The sequence below is a fragment of the Bubalus kerabau genome, chromosome 10 (assembly GCF_029407905.1).
Source record: "Bubalus kerabau isolate K-KA32 ecotype Philippines breed swamp buffalo chromosome 10, PCC_UOA_SB_1v2, whole genome shotgun sequence".
NCBI lineage: Eukaryota > Metazoa > Chordata > Mammalia > Artiodactyla > Bovidae > Bubalus > Bubalus kerabau.
This window is the reverse complement of record NC_073633.1, coordinates 84,380,204-84,395,097: the sequence shown is the minus strand read 5'-3', so window position 1 is coordinate 84,395,097 and position 14,894 is coordinate 84,380,204. Positions and strand designations below refer to the sequence as shown.

Here is a 14,894-nt window from a genome sequence, read left to right as displayed (position 1 = left end):
GACAGGCCTCCAGTGAAAAAGTGAGGAGCTGCACCCCAGCAGCAGCCCTCATGCTCGGTGCCCGCCTCGGCAGCCCTCAGGACCTGTTCTTGTAAATCAGCTTCACAACACGTGTGCCGCCCTCAGACTTTCCGGTGTGCAGCTCCTTCAGGGCTTGTTCCCACTTGGAGATGGCATCACAGATCTGCAAGATGCAAAAGAGCAAAGTCAGAAAAGCTCCCGATTAGGGAAAGAAGGGCCAGTCATGCCTGGACCCAGGCAGAGCAGAATGATCGTTCTCCATCCGGAGGCTGACCTGAGAAGGCTTCATGCTCCCGGGACCCAGGGTGCCAGTGACTTCCTTACAGACAGAGGTGGAGCTCTGCGTGCAGTGTGGGCAGCAAACTGTGGAACACTGCCCCCCACTGCCTTAACATCTGAGGCCACCTCCCATGGTGGCCCCAGTCAAAAAACATGGCCCCTTACCACCAGCTCCACTTTGCTTCCACCAGCCGCCATTCTCCTCTTCAACAAGTATTACCAGAGGCCTCCTATGTAACAAAGCCTCACAGACGCCAGGCTTTTACAAAGAAGGTACATGGCATAGTTTTTCCAGGCAATGGTAAAAGACTATAGAAGCCTTTGTCCTGTCACCATAGAGAAAGCAGACACTGAAGCCAAACCCTCATCCTTATCAACTGCTCCAGCACATTCCCACCAACAGCCAGCATGCCCTGCAGCTCTAACCCCAGACCCTAATGCAACACAGGGCTTGAATCCCACTCAAAGTCCATGCAGAGGTACCATAAGGATCTACCTCTTTATGATGGAACCTGTAAGCACAGTGGGCCTTGGCAGTTGAGGTAAGAGTGAGTGGCCAGCAACACAACATCTGCTGGGTCCAGCATACAGTTGTCTGTCTGTGTGTGTGTGTATGGAACTGGCAGGGGGCTCTGCCCAGGTCAGGCTGATGCTGATAAGCGCCTCCCTGTCCTTCCAACACTGAGCTGAGAGGCAGCTTTTCCCCTGGAAGCTGAAAAGCCTCTCGAGGGAGGGAGGGATGTATGTGGAAATCTCTCCAGAGACAAGGGCAGAGACAACTCTATCTGTATGGGCTCATTTTAGGATGGCACAGAAATGCTGGCCTGGGGGAATGCCTCGGGCTAGTCTCCAACAGGTTGGGAACACAAAATCCTGAAGGCCAAGGTGGCGCAGCAGGGACTCAGTTGGCTTGGGGGTGGGGCCATCACCTTGACGCTCCCCTGCAGGCAGTGTTCCAGGTCCCTGCCAGCAGGGTCGTCCGTGAATAGGGCAAAGCCTGAATGGGAGGACTTCCTCATGCCCGTCTCCTGGTTTAGCCGCTGGAGGAACTCGTCCACGGTGGAGGAGCCGTCAAAACCCACCACCTGCCGGGAGAGAGGCCAGTGGAGGGGTCAGGGCCCAGGAGGTGGAAAGGCGTGACTGAAAGAAGCAAGTGAAGTGAAAGTCGCTTAGTTGTGTCCGACTCTTCGCAGCCCCATGGACTGTAGTCCACCAGGCTCCTCTGTTCATGGAATTTTCCAGGCAAGGATGCTGGAATGGGTTGCCATTTCCTTCTCCAGGGGATTTTCCCAACCCAGGGATCAAACCTAAGTCTCCTACATTGCAGGCTGAGCTACCAGGAGTCTGAAAGGGCGATTGCAAAGGCCAAAGGAAGCTGGTTTCCATGTGGAGTGGTGAGTGCCTAGGGGAGGGGCCTGCCCACAGTGAACTGCAGTCCCACATGCTATAAACGCTTCTGGGGGGCCCTTTCCCAGGCCACCCTCTTGGTCAGTGTCTCAGCTTCCCTGTTCGTGCACTGGGTTCAAAAGATCCACCTCCCAGGCCCCGAACACTGAAGCACTTCTGAGATTCCAGCCCCTTCCTCCGTCCACACTGGCGCAAATGGCCCCGCTCGCCCTCTAAACCCCAGGCCTGTGCTTCAGCTGGTCTTCCTATTATGATCTGCTGGGCCTATGGAGGCTCAGCACCCTCTGGCCCAAAAGTGTTCTCCTCTGGGTCAGAGGAGACTCAGCTCAGGGATCGTGGCAGCCTGGTCACCTGGTAGGTCCCATTGGCGAAGTGCACAGGGATGCTGAAGGGCAGGGAGTGGTGGAAGGGGTTCCGCAACAGGATGGACACCACCTCCATGCGCGACGGCCTGGCCTCCCGCTCCCCAGTCTGCAGCGTCCGCTCCACCGCCCGCTGGCAGTACGTGGCGTACTGACCAGTTTCGTTTCTAAAAAGACAGGTGAAGAGAAAAAGGAACACTGGGGAATCCACTCACTCCCGGCTCCCTACCGACACATAACCTGTAGGACTGAACCCGCAGCTGGGAGGCTGTGATAGGAGCCCCGAAGACGGGTCTGGGGTGTTACTTTGTCTTTCGGGGTCTATTTGCTGCAGGCTGCTGGCATGGCTATTTTCTGCAGGAGCCCAAAAACAGAGAATGAAAATATGGGGGTGTGGGGGCACTGTAGCTTCATATGAAAGCCCCCACAAAATACCCATGCCTACGTGGACCGGCATGTAGAGGGGCCCAGTGCCTAGATCGCCATGTGCCTATCAGTGTATGTGCCGATGGGCAAAGTCTCCACGGCCACCACACAAATCCCAGGGAGCAGGGGCGATCTGATTCATCCTGGTCTCCCTCAGCGTCCCTCTCGATCACGCCTGTCAGTAACGCCAGAGGGGCGCTATCTCACCTGGGATCCGCATGGCGCTGGAGCTGCTGCTTGACATACCAGAGGAAGTGGTGCTGAGGCAGGAAGAGGGGGGCGCACAGAGCCAGGAGCTGCCAGCACTGAGCGGGGAAGGAAGTGCAGGGTGAGTGCTGGGTCTGCACGCCACCGCCCTCACGGTCCTGACCTGCAGAGCCTTCAGCAGCCCCTCCAAACCACAGCCCCCAACCTCCTGTGGGCACCGGGAGGGCCAGCTTGGCCAGGCTCCATCCAAAACTGCAGTCAGGCAATCTGTGTGTGGACATCCAGGAGGGGCACAGAGAAGACAGCGGGACAGCTTTGTGCCCCGAGGCTGCCTGCTGGCCACCAGGCTCGGAGGATATGTGCCCAGTCACCTCCTTCCACTTTTCCCACCTCCTGGGCAGCCCTGGCCCACGGCTGTTCTGCCCCAGGGACGCCCACCTGCATGAGGGAGTACTTCTGCGGCGGGCGGCAGCTGGTCTGCTTCATGAGTTGGCAGTAGATCTCGCTCTGTAGCTCGGGGTGAACCAGGCAGACCTGCAGTGCCGTCTGCGCCAGAGACACGTGGTAGTCCACCGAGGCGGCTTCCACGGGCACGTTGATGAAGAGCTGGCAGGACTGCAGGGAGATGACGGCAGGCTCGGGCGGTTCCTTGACGACTGTCCTCTGTGGCTGGGACAGACTGGCCTGTCCCCCCTCAACCCCGAGAGCTCAAGGGAGGCCCCGGTTCACTGCAGACAGCGCTTTCTCAGAGGGAGCATCATTACTGCTTGAGAATATCTATGCTTTCTGAGATGGCTACTTTGGGAGAGGATCTTTCCTTCTTTAAATATTCCCGTTACATAAACAAGACATATTCATTTTTTAAAAAGATAGAATATTCAGAGGGGAACAAAGAACATCCAAAATAGGCCAGAACCTCTCAGGTCCAGAAGCAACAGAAACCTGCCCCTTCCCACTGTGCACTCCAGGAGGACGGCAGCTCTTCATTTCAAGGGCCCAGGGGTGACATCCCAGAGCTTCCAGTATCTTCCCCATAAAGGACATGGTGGGAACCCTGAGGGACTGTCTCCCATCCTCTTCAGATCCCTCCGTAAGCTACCCCCTGAACCGCCTGGGTCTCCATCACCACAGCGAGCAGAACTGCTCTGGCCAGAGCCGAGATGCAGGGCAAGGGTGCCAACTGCCAGTCTGTGGGCCTGGGCTCAGCTCCCACTTTACCTTGAAGAGCTTGACAGCTTCCGTCTGCAGGGCCTCGGAGGGCAGGGTGGTGAGGGAGGTGTACAGCCCGTCTTTGCTGTAGCACAGCATGGGGTGCCTCCAGAGGGGGGAGTCTGCCCGGAGCACAGCACCAGAGAGCAGCGGCAGTCAGAAGTGTGCAGGGAACGCGCCCCCCCCCCACCCCCACCCCCACTCTGATCTGCAGGGAAGACAGGGCTTTCAGTCTGGACACACGGGTTGTGCTGCGTTTACACCCACAGAGCGTGGGCTGGGCAGGTGTGCGCTGCATTTATTCAGCACACTCAGAAGCACAGCTTACAGGAAGGCTGCTTTGCTCATGGGGCTGCAGTAGGAGTGAGTGTGCAAGGCGTGGGCATCTGTAAGTGTGTGTGTGTGTGCGCGCGTGTGTGCAAGGGAGGCCCCCTCATCGCAGCGTCAGGTCTGGATAGAGGAATGTGTATCAGCCTGGAACAAACAAGCCCTGAAGCAGCAGTGGAGCAGTGTGTGTGCTGGGAGCCCTTAGGTCCTTAGGGTCCTGAGAATCAGCAGCAAAATACAGACTTCTAAATGCCCCAGGCTCAAGTCAGCCTGATCCTAACTTCATTTATTAACCACCTCTAACTACAGATTAACCAGCCACCTTCTTTCCTCAACCCTCTGTCTGGCCAGCAAAGTTGCAGGGAACAAAGTAAAACATTGACCAAGTGTCTGCTCCCCAGACAACTCCCCCAGATACTGAGTGGTCTCCCCAGTATCCTCACCAGAAACAAGGCCCTGGAGCATGGGACACGAATGCCCTTCTGTGGCTCAGATGCTTTCCAAACAGCTTCAGGGCACCGTCGTGCTTTCTTGGGGTTCCCAACCACCAATTACTCAGCCACTGCCCTCCAACCCAGCAGTGACGGCCACCCTTGCCTTACCTGGGTCTCCTTCACCATCCATCAGCTTTCCAATGAGCTGCTCATAGGCAGTGCCCACCTTGGCACTGCTACCACCTGCAGCCACCGTGAGGTGGTAAAGCCACGTATCCTGGAAGAGGACAGAAAGCCAGCTGATGGGGCTGGGCTGGGAGAGAATGGAGGCAGGACCTCCAAGGGAGCTTCCCTGAAGGGGCCAAGTCCAGGGTGATGCTCAGCCTGCTTGGTTGGCACAAGCTGAGGCCACTGGTCTCTAAGAGGAAAGTCTTGGGATTGAATGAATATGAACCTAAGTTCCTAAGCTTGTGGTCCCCTCCATCTCATGGCCCCAGTGAAGAGATGTTGGTCGCTGGGAATGAACCCAGAACAAGGAATATTCCCAATCAGGAAATACGAGTTGCCAACATGTCTAGGAGGAAAATAAATTTGAATTTTTGGAATCTCAGGGAAGAAGGAAGGAAGATGAGAATCAAAGGTTTGAGCTTTGCCACAGAGGCCCAGCCCCTCCCTCACCTTTTCATGCTTGGTGCCAATGAGGAGGTAGGTGGGGCTGTGCTCCGGGGGGTGGATCACCAGCGTGTAGTGGGAGGACAGCAACTGCCGGGTTCCTCCAGCCTCATAGTCCTCGTCTGAGTCACAGGATCGGTCTACTTCCTCTATGCGCGAGTCCCGCACAGGCAGACGGCCCAGGGGTCGCTGCAGACAGGAGCCTTGCATGAATGGGAGGGCTGGCAGGGATGGAGGAATCTCCTCTCTCTGAACCTCGGGGCTTATAGGGCTGGGGATCAAGGAGGTGGATGGATGGATGACAGGATGGGGAAGGGGAGACAGGCCTGGAGGAGCACAGACACGCCACACAAAAACAACCTGTGGGCCTTGCACACTGGTCACACACTCAAAAGAGGGCCACTAGCTTTGTACTGGTTATAGGGTTTGGGGTGGGGCCTTCCATCAGGACACGGAGCCACAGGAATGCGGAGTGGGGGAAGCTATTGGGAGGCCAGGAAGTACCTTGTCCTCATGGCTTCGATAGTAGTAGAAGGTTCTCCCAACAAGAGCACACCAGACCAGCTTGGAGTGGCCATGCTTGACCTGCAGGTCAGAAGTGAGCCAGCATTATCAGAATCAGATGACCCCAGAAGTAAATCTGGGACTGGCAAAGAGAAGCCACGAGGAGACAGATCTCAAAACCCCTGGTTCAACTCAGACCCTTAGGTCAATTCCAGGTCAAACTCAGATGCTACCCAGATTCTCGACTAATGGAACCAGCCCTTTCACAGCAAGGGTCCATGGCCACGACACCCCCATTCACCCTCATATGAACTGCCATTAAAAGGTCGACCTGGCCAACCAGATGTCCTGTCCCAGGAATATGACCACAAGAAGAACTTGCTAGTCAGCAAGGACTAGAGTTGGGAGGGCAGGGCCACCGTGGGCTGAAGCCCTTGGGCAAATGTAATCATGAAGTATAAAAACACTGCACCCGAGCAGAGGAGAGGGCTGTGAACCCAGACTGAACAGGAAGGCAGAGGGAGCACCCCAAGCACGGAGCTTCTCACGTATCACTCCTGACAGTGTCCTGGCCTAGTTACTGTGCTTCCCTGTTAACCTCCCTCCCTGGGGGTCAACAAGTGCTTCTCAGCTCCCTGCAACCAGAAAGGCCCTAATTAAAATGTCTTTAGGGATTTCCCTGGTGGCCCAGTGGTTAAGACTCTGAGCTTCCGCTACAGAGGGCACTGGGGTTGATCCCTGGTCAGGGAATTAGGATCTTGCATGCCAAGTGGCACGGCTTAAAAAAAAAAAAAATCAAAAAACATCTTTAGGGCAGCCTGAGATATTATGAATCTTTGGCCACGCCTGCCTCACTGAGGTCACAGCTTCCCTCTATTCATACTGAGCTGTGTTGGGTACAAAGCAGCAGTGGGGGCAACTTCTAATGACCTCAAAATGGGTCCAAGACATTCGTTTCCCCCCCTCTGACTTGAGAACAGCTGTTGCTCTAACAACGTTGATCCCTATTTTTCCAGAGAGTCATTCACCATCACCTTATGTGGCTCAGACCACAGGTAACCAATGTGAGGAACCCTCTGCAGAAAGCTGTGTCAGGAGGGGACCCGCCACCCCCAGGACTCACTCGTGGCTCCCCTGACTCTCAGGAGGCCCACATGCCTCCCCCATCCCCCCACCCATACCTTGGTCAGCCAGCCCTTCACGGTGGGCTTGGTGCCCCCCTGAGGCACGGCTGGAGGCCCAATGGCCTGGACCTTCAGCAGGCTCTGCAGGACACGGATCCATTCCTCCAGCAGGCTGGGCGAGTCAGCCGTCAGGTAGTAGGTCTTCTTCTCAGAGATGAGCTGGGGGGTGAGGGGGTGGGGAGAGGAGGATGGAAAAACGGGCCCGGCTATGAGGTGGCACAGAACTCTGGCCCACCGGGCCTTCCTTCTTGTCTTCCTCTTCTCCATATCTCTCCCACTTCACTCCATCTCACATCCTGCCTCCTCTTCCTTCCTCAAACCCACAAATGAGGAGCGACGCAAATGTCAGTGTCATGTCTTCCATACACGCTCATCTTGCCCCATCTTTGTTTTCATGGGAGCCACATCCTAACCCAGCACCTCTTCTATCTAAAACACCAACTGCCAGGACCATGCTCACCTGGAATGTCTGTGCACCTTCCCCTCGAACAATCTGGCAACGGGAGTTTAGTTCCACTTGGCCTTGCGGTTTCCGGATGACATCACTCTGTAAAGAAAGGAAGGAGGGGAAAGAGGTTGGAGCCTTCCCAGAGCGCACCGTTTCCCCTCCGATCTTATTCCAGGTCACAAAGGGGAAAGGGACTCCCAAGCGTTCCTGGGCTGCGGTATGATGGGTAACTTGTTCTGGATCTTGGTTCTAAGTAAATGGAGCAATGATTAGAGACATGGGTCCTGCTGATCCAGGCCTCAAAAGTATAGCTTGGACCTTTTTAAAAATTGGGTAAGAAGCCACTACGTCATTCCTGAGCTCTAAGCCCTTAAATTCCTTCTACTCTATATTTTATAGCAAGTGTCATCAACAGGCGGCCTGTATGTCACCAGTACCCTTTCCAGACATTATTAATCAATCAGAGCATGCCTACTCATTGAGTGGTACAGGCCCAGAATCCTTAACATGGTGCTCAAGGCATGCACTAACAATCAACTGGAGTTGCACAAGAGACAGGCCTTTTCACCTTCTTTAAAACATTAACATTGAAAAAAATTTTTAAATAAAAAAAACATTAACATTGGTTCTCCAGGGAGATCCTGCCAAACTAGGTCCCAGGATCCTGCTGCTGCTGCTAAATCACTTCAGTCGTGTCCAACTCTGTGCGACCCCATAGACGGCAGCCCATGAGGCTTCCCCGTCCCTGGGATTCTCCAGACAAGAACACTGGAGTGGGTTGCCATTTCCTTCTCCAGTGCATGAAAGCGAAAAGTGAAAGCGAAGTCGCTCAGTCGTGTCCGACTCTTAGCGACCCCATGGGCCGCAGCCTACCAGGCTCCTCCATCCATGGGATTTTCCAGGCAAGAGTACTGGAGTGGGGTGCCATTGCCTTCTCCTAGGTCCCAGGATCCTAAGGCTCCCTAATTCCAAACAGCGTTAGAAGGAGATGGAGGAGGAAACAAGCCTCCCTGTTAGCCCAGATCACATGAGGGCAGCCTAGGAATAGTTCATTTACAGGACCAGGCATAAGAAGAACTCAGCTTCCGAAGGAAAAAGAAATCACCAAGCCAAGCGGTCTAGAAGTGCTCTTGACTGCTCAGGACTTGATTTCACTCCTGGTCCCATGTGGGGCTCAGAGCCTTAGGAACCTGCCCAGGCTGCCTCTTCCACCTGCCAGACCTTCGCCCTCTGCCCGGCTTCCAGTTCCTCATGCAGTTCTGGGGCTGGGGTGGGTACTTTTGCCTACTGTCCAGGGAAGGAAGGTCTCACCGGAGACTTGTAGTACATGATCTGTCCCTGTCTCAGCACAAACCAGCGCCTCTTCCACGTCTTCACCCGGCTCCCCATTTTCAGCAAGTAGCCCGACTTCTCCAGTGACTCCTGCAGGAGTGGAGGGGTGCAGAGCAAGAAGGGGAAAAATCACTGGGGTTCCTGGACATTACACAGGCCAAAAGGGCCCAGCAGAATCACTGCTTTGTCATCAATTAAAACAAATTACTGAGTATCTACTGTGTGTGTCAGACATGACTTAGCGACTACAGCAACAACGTGTGTTTTCAGGGAACTGCCCGGCTAAGGGTGCAGAGAGAAGTCATAAAGCATGGGTGGTCCCGCTGGCAGGGGGAGACAACACATGACCGTGAGGAGGTGGTGGATCAGGGGCTGTACAAGCGAGAGGCTGGCCAGGGGAGGCTTCCAGCAGGAGCCATACCTGAACCAGCCTTGAAAGGAAATCAGCCTTTCCTTCGAGATGAGCCCAGAGGAGGAAGGAGGCCATTCCAGGCAGCAAGGAACAGTGAGAGAAGAGTTTGGGGAACATGAGCTGAGTGGGGAAGGAGAGTCTGTGGAGGGGGAGGGAAAGACAAGACAGGGCAGCACAGGGGTGTGGAGCAAGGGCTGGGGAATGAGCCACCTGGATTCACTGCCGGCTCTGGAGCACAACAGCACACCTGAGCCTCAGGCTTCTCATCCGCGAGGTGGGGTAATAAGCCTGAGATGACTGTGAGGACAAATGAGACACAGCATGCAAAGCCCTGAGCATGGTGCCCGGCACAGTAAGAACTCAATAAATACATTGTTAGCGCTCAGCATCCCCGGGTCAGCGTGGCGCTAAAGAGGCAACATGTGTAAACTCCTCCTGCCCCACTGGGCCCCCTGGGCCATAACGATGGGGTCTGAGTGCACCTGACCTCCTAACTGCATACCCCCTGCCCACTCCCCGAGGCCTCACATCATCAGTGGCAGCCCCCAGGCCCCGCTGTCCCTTCGCCAGTCCCAGGGACCCCACAGCTGCTGCCTGGGCCTCGTACTGGCGGTCCGCTCCCACCCAGCCCTGCCTTGGCTCCGTGGGGTGGGAGCAGAGCTCCCAGCTCACCCCGCCTGGGCCCAGCCCATCAGTGGAATAGGATGAGGTGCGCTGCAGTTTGTGCTCAGGCTCAGAGTAGTCACTGTCCAAGGAGCAGGCATCCGGGGGAATGGCGTAGTCACCCTCGGAGCTCAGTGAGGACATGGAGACGCCTGTCCAAGGGAAGAGGAGTCCAGGCATGGGTCCATACCCTCCCGGCTAGCCCAGCCTGGGAACTGCAGGGCCTTCCTCACCCACCAGGGACCCCCAAGTAGGACCGCCCATGGGAGGAGAGGAGGGGCCCGTCATTGTTTCATACCCCTCCCACCCTCCTCCTCCCTACCTCTCTTGATGGCTCGGGGGCTGCCCAGTCCACTGGTCTTCCTGGACTCAGAGCAGGGGAGTGAAGTTCGGAAGCTAGCCTGGGAGCTGCAGTCATCATCGGACCCAGAGGACTCGTCCACAAAGGGCACCGTGCTGATCTGCGTGGCTTTCTGCAAGACAGGCCCCCTCCCCACTGCAGCTCCTGCTGCAAAGCAAGCCCCGCCCACCTGCACTTTCACTCCAGCTCCATGTGCCCCGGTGTGGCCAACACAGCCTGTCTAGCGCATGGGGACGCCTCCACCCAGCTGGAACACCCAAAACACAACTATCCCCTCCCGACCTGATCACCTTACCCCTGCATCCTCACCTCCATGCTTCTCTCTCCCCCACACACCACGTGGTCCCCAGGGGAGCTGCCCACTGGGGCTGAACAGCTGGCCGCTGGGACCCTTGCTCCCTGCCACTAGTGGGCCAGAAAACCACACCACCGGCCAAGGGTGAGACTGGAGCTTTAAAAGTGGGTGGGGATGACAAATCGAGATCATGGTAAAAATTTTAAAAGACCAATTACTTCAATGTTGGGGAAACTGTGTGGAAAAGGATACTCTCTATAGTGTGATAAAATCTTTTTAGAAGGTTATTTGGCCCTACCTGTCAAAATTTAAAACATACATATTATCTACCCATAAATTCCACCTCTAGAACTAGGTCCTTATGTATATATAAGTGCACAGAGAAGTATTTGCAACATGATGTTCATCACAACATTGATTTTAGAGATAGAGATGACCCACACTGTGAATCAGGGGAGGACAAGTTAAAGTCGTTATGGGGCATCTATACCAGGGATACTGGACAGCCCTAAAAAGGGAGGCAGAGCTGTGCTGCCTGTGGAGGCGGGGCAGGAAGACCTGACACATGGCTGGGTGCAAAAGCAACGGGCAGACTGACATGCATGACGTCATCCTGTGTGTGTGTACACGTAAGAGAGGGACAGAACATTTGTAAATGCATCAGAGGGCATTACAGAATAAACACCAAACCATCAGTGATAGTCGCCTCTAGGGTCAGGAATAAGGGAAAAGCAATGTAAGAGGAAATTTCACTTTGGGCTTTTTATCCTTCTACAAACAAGTTTTACAAAGTATTACTGTTATGATCTCAAAAAACAGTAACAAAAGCAGATCAAAAAGTATATGAAAACATCATGTTGTAGCAATATCTGATTTTTGTTAAAAAAAAAAAAAAATATATATATATATATATATACACGGAGAGAGAGGGACTTCCCTGATGGTCCAGTGGTTAAGAATCCATCTTACAATGCAGGTGACATGAGTTTGATCCCTGGTCAGGGAACTAAGATTCCATGTGCTGTGGAGCAACTAAGAGTCTACGTGCCACAGTGAAAGATGCCACACGATGCAGTAAAGAGTCCATGTGCTGTAACTAAGACCCGAGGCAGCCAAATAAATAAATGTTTTTTAAAAATGTAGAAAAGTTATGGGAGTATATATGGGAATACATGTTTGAACACATAAAAAATTCAGGATGGAACCCCACTGGTCTCTGGGACAGACATGTGAAAACATGAGAAGAGGTGGAGCAGGCATTGGTTTAACCTCTAACTTTTTACTTTGCCCTCCATCATAATCTTTCACATTTTTGTAAATGTAGAATTTTTCTAATAAAAACCTAATAAAGATATTGCTATGCACCAGGAACTCATATAGTGTTGTAGGTCAATTATACTTCAAAAACAAAGAAACTCATAGAAAAAGAGATCAGACTTGTGGTTCCTCAAGTGGGGGAATTGGATGAAGATGTGTAGCATAATAGTTTGACTTACATACATCACGAAATGGCTTAATAAGCCATTTGGAAATAAGTCAATTTGAAGTATAATTGACCTACAACACTATATAAGTTCCTGGTGCACAGCAATATCTTTATTAGGTTTTTATTACCTCAATAAAATTGGAAGAAAAATTAAAAATAGATTTTAAAAAATCTAATAAAGATAAATAAAATGATATATGGTGTGTGTGGGGGGGGGGGGGGGGCGGTAGTGGAGCGGGCACTGAGCTGCCTGCCTAGAGTTGCATGTGTGTTCAGAGGCCTGACCCTAGAGCTCCACTCCAGCCACTGGCTGCAGATACCGGTGGTGGTCAGGAGGTGAAGGGAGGGCCTTTCTGGAGGAGGACAATCCCTCCTCCAACAGCGGCTTCTTACCCCCTTCAGGGCTGTGTAGACAGGCACGGTGACGTTCTTGTAGACAAGGCCAGAGAATGGCCCAGGTGATGCCAGAGCAGGAGGGCTTGAAGCTGAAGGGGCAGGAGAGAGGAATGAGATTCACTCCGGTGACATAACCCAGGAAGGGGTGGGAGGGAGGCAGAGACCTGAGCGGCGCCAGGAGGAGAGAGATCTGCATAGACAGCATTCCCTGAAACAAACAGCACTCTGGACAGACCAGAAAGACCGGGTGACAGATACCAGGACGAGGGACTCTTGCCAAGGTGAGTTACACGCCATGTGACTACGCGGCGCTCGCATCACTGTGGGGCCGCTGTGGCGGGTGACTCCGGAGCCACACACAGCAAGGGGTGGTGGCTCCTTCAGCCCACAGTCCTCGCGCTGCGGCAGGGAAGGCCAGCGCAGGTGGACGGCTGCTGGAGGCCCCGCCTCCAAAACCCCTTCCATCTCTGTAATTGGCTACAACTCTGTTTACGCCCGCTCCCACCCTACACTGGATGAGCAGAGCCCTGCAGCTTCCTTCTCCCTCCAAGGGAGCCCTGGCCACGTGATTTCACGTGAACCTCACCTGTTGTGGGAAGGAATGGGCTGCAGGTGACCTGGCCTGGGTGTAGCTCAGAGTCCTCTCCTCCGCGCATGCCCACCCTGCCCGCCACAGGAGCCACTTGGGACTCACCGCAGCAGGTGGCATTACTTCTGACAGGCACTTCAGACAGCCGCATGCCGGACGTGGCCACAGCGTAGATCCGGCTCTCCTGGAACAGGGCGGTGGCAGGGGGTCAAGGCCCATGCACCCCACCCACCTCTGTGCCCATCCCGGCCCTTGGCTTTGGAGGCCGGCAGACCTGGGTCCACATTCACGCTTAGCCTCCAAGGGTAGGGGTGGGGGGATGTGGGGGCAAGTGAACACCATTTCTGGACCTCATTTTCCTGGGCTTTAAATGTGGGCTTCCCTGGTGACTCAGTTAGTAAAGAATTTGACTGCAATGCAAGAGACCCAGGTTTGATCCCTGGGTCAGGAAGACTTCCTGGAGAAGGAAATGGCAACCCACTCCAGTATTCTTGCCTGGGAAATCCTATGGACAGAGGAGCCTGGTGGGCTATGGTCCATGGGGGTCACAAGAGTTGGACACGATTTAGTGACTAAAACCAACCAACCAAAATGGGCGTAATAAATAATACCTTTCAGGCTGTTGTGACGATCAAATGAAATTATTAACAAAAACATCTAACACCTAGAACACAGCCAGTGCTCATCAGGTGATATTTATTCCCTCCCTCGCTGCGGCCCTTCCCCTTGGGGCAAGAAGTTCAGGAGGAGGGGGGACCAGGACCTGTTTCTCTGCATCTTAGAGCCCTAGAAGTTGGGGCACTGGCAATGATGAGGTGAGAGTCTCATGGCAAGGACGTGCCCTTTTGTAAGCCAGTTGTTAGAAAACTGAGACATCGTTTTTCCCTACGGCAACAATGTCATATCATGGTTAGGCTTCAAGCTCAAAGTCCTAGCTCACCCGGACTCCTGAACCCCACCACAGAAGACAACAGGAATGCCCACCCCAACTCTTCCCTTGCCCCTCAGGGTTCCCTGCTTCTGAAGCAGGCCCACAGGCCTGGGGAGCTTTCCTTAGGGTTTGGATCCCTCCCAAACAACCTAGAAGTCCCACCTTTTTCATATCTCTTTTCCACTCAAGGTAAAGGGAAAACAAAGGCCCCTTCAGGTGACATGTGAGGCACAGGGACTGGGAAAGGTTGTTGGCCTGGTTCTTGGGGTTGGGCTGGGAAGCGGGGTGGATGCTACATCAAGGCCACTCCAGAGAGGATGGCAGTGCTGGGGCATGTGGGGGAGGGAGGAATGGGCTGGCAAGGGCTGGGATGAGAGCCTGCGGTACCTGCAGGCAAGGGAAGGGAAGTGATGGGCGGCAAGGAGGGATTACGGGGCAGGGGTGGCACTGGGCTGGGGCAGGGAATTCTCTGCTTATGTAGGGCAGATAAACTGGGTCCAAGTGGTAAAATCAGGCATAAAAGAGATTATTCCTGCCAGGAGTGGTTGTGGAATTCAACTACAGATAGGCCTCTGACTTCACAGACAGAAAGTGAAACTTGTGGGATTTAGGTTAAACAAATGCAAGAGTGTTTCACAGAAGGTTACCTGATGCCTAACTCAGACTTCCCAGATGGCACTGGTGGTAAAGAACCCACCTGCCAATGAAGGAGACACAGGAGACGTGGGTTTGATTCCTGGGTCAGGAAGATCCCCCAGAGGAGCAAATAGCAACCCACTCCAGTATTTCTGCCTGGAGAATCCCATGGACAGAGGAGCCTGGTGGGCTACAGTCCATGGGGTTGCAAAGAGTGGGACACGACTGAGCCAACTGAGCACACAGCCCACGATGCCTAACTCACAAGGTTATTCTGCAGACTATCAGAAAAAGGAACTTGAAATCAGCAAGT

General features: G+C 54.0%; 1 protein-coding gene across 1 annotated transcript in view; it reads right to left on the bottom strand.

Annotated features, from left to right (window-relative positions):
- Positions 1-14,894, bottom strand: part of PLEKHH1 (pleckstrin homology, MyTH4 and FERM domain containing H1) — a 50,188-nt gene that overhangs the window by 6,445 nt on the left and 28,849 nt on the right. The window contains exons 8-23 of the mRNA XM_055538402.1: positions 13,120-13,198; positions 12,423-12,514; positions 10,210-10,360; positions 9,897-10,039; positions 8,792-8,902; positions 7,493-7,579; positions 7,030-7,191; positions 5,849-5,929; positions 5,351-5,533; positions 4,841-4,949; positions 3,921-4,033; positions 3,141-3,317; positions 2,703-2,800; positions 2,059-2,236; positions 1,230-1,385; positions 84-184 (exon numbers count right to left, since the gene is read on the bottom strand). Coding sequence (XP_055394377.1) covers positions 84-184; positions 1,230-1,385; positions 2,059-2,236; positions 2,703-2,800; positions 3,141-3,317; positions 3,921-4,033; positions 4,841-4,949; positions 5,351-5,533; positions 5,849-5,929; positions 7,030-7,191; positions 7,493-7,579; positions 8,792-8,902; positions 9,897-10,039; positions 10,210-10,360; positions 12,423-12,514; positions 13,120-13,198 — 2,021 coding nt within the window. The remainder of the gene's footprint in view (positions 1-83; positions 185-1,229; positions 1,386-2,058; positions 2,237-2,702; positions 2,801-3,140; positions 3,318-3,920; positions 4,034-4,840; positions 4,950-5,350; positions 5,534-5,848; positions 5,930-7,029; positions 7,192-7,492; positions 7,580-8,791; positions 8,903-9,896; positions 10,040-10,209; positions 10,361-12,422; positions 12,515-13,119; positions 13,199-14,894) is intronic.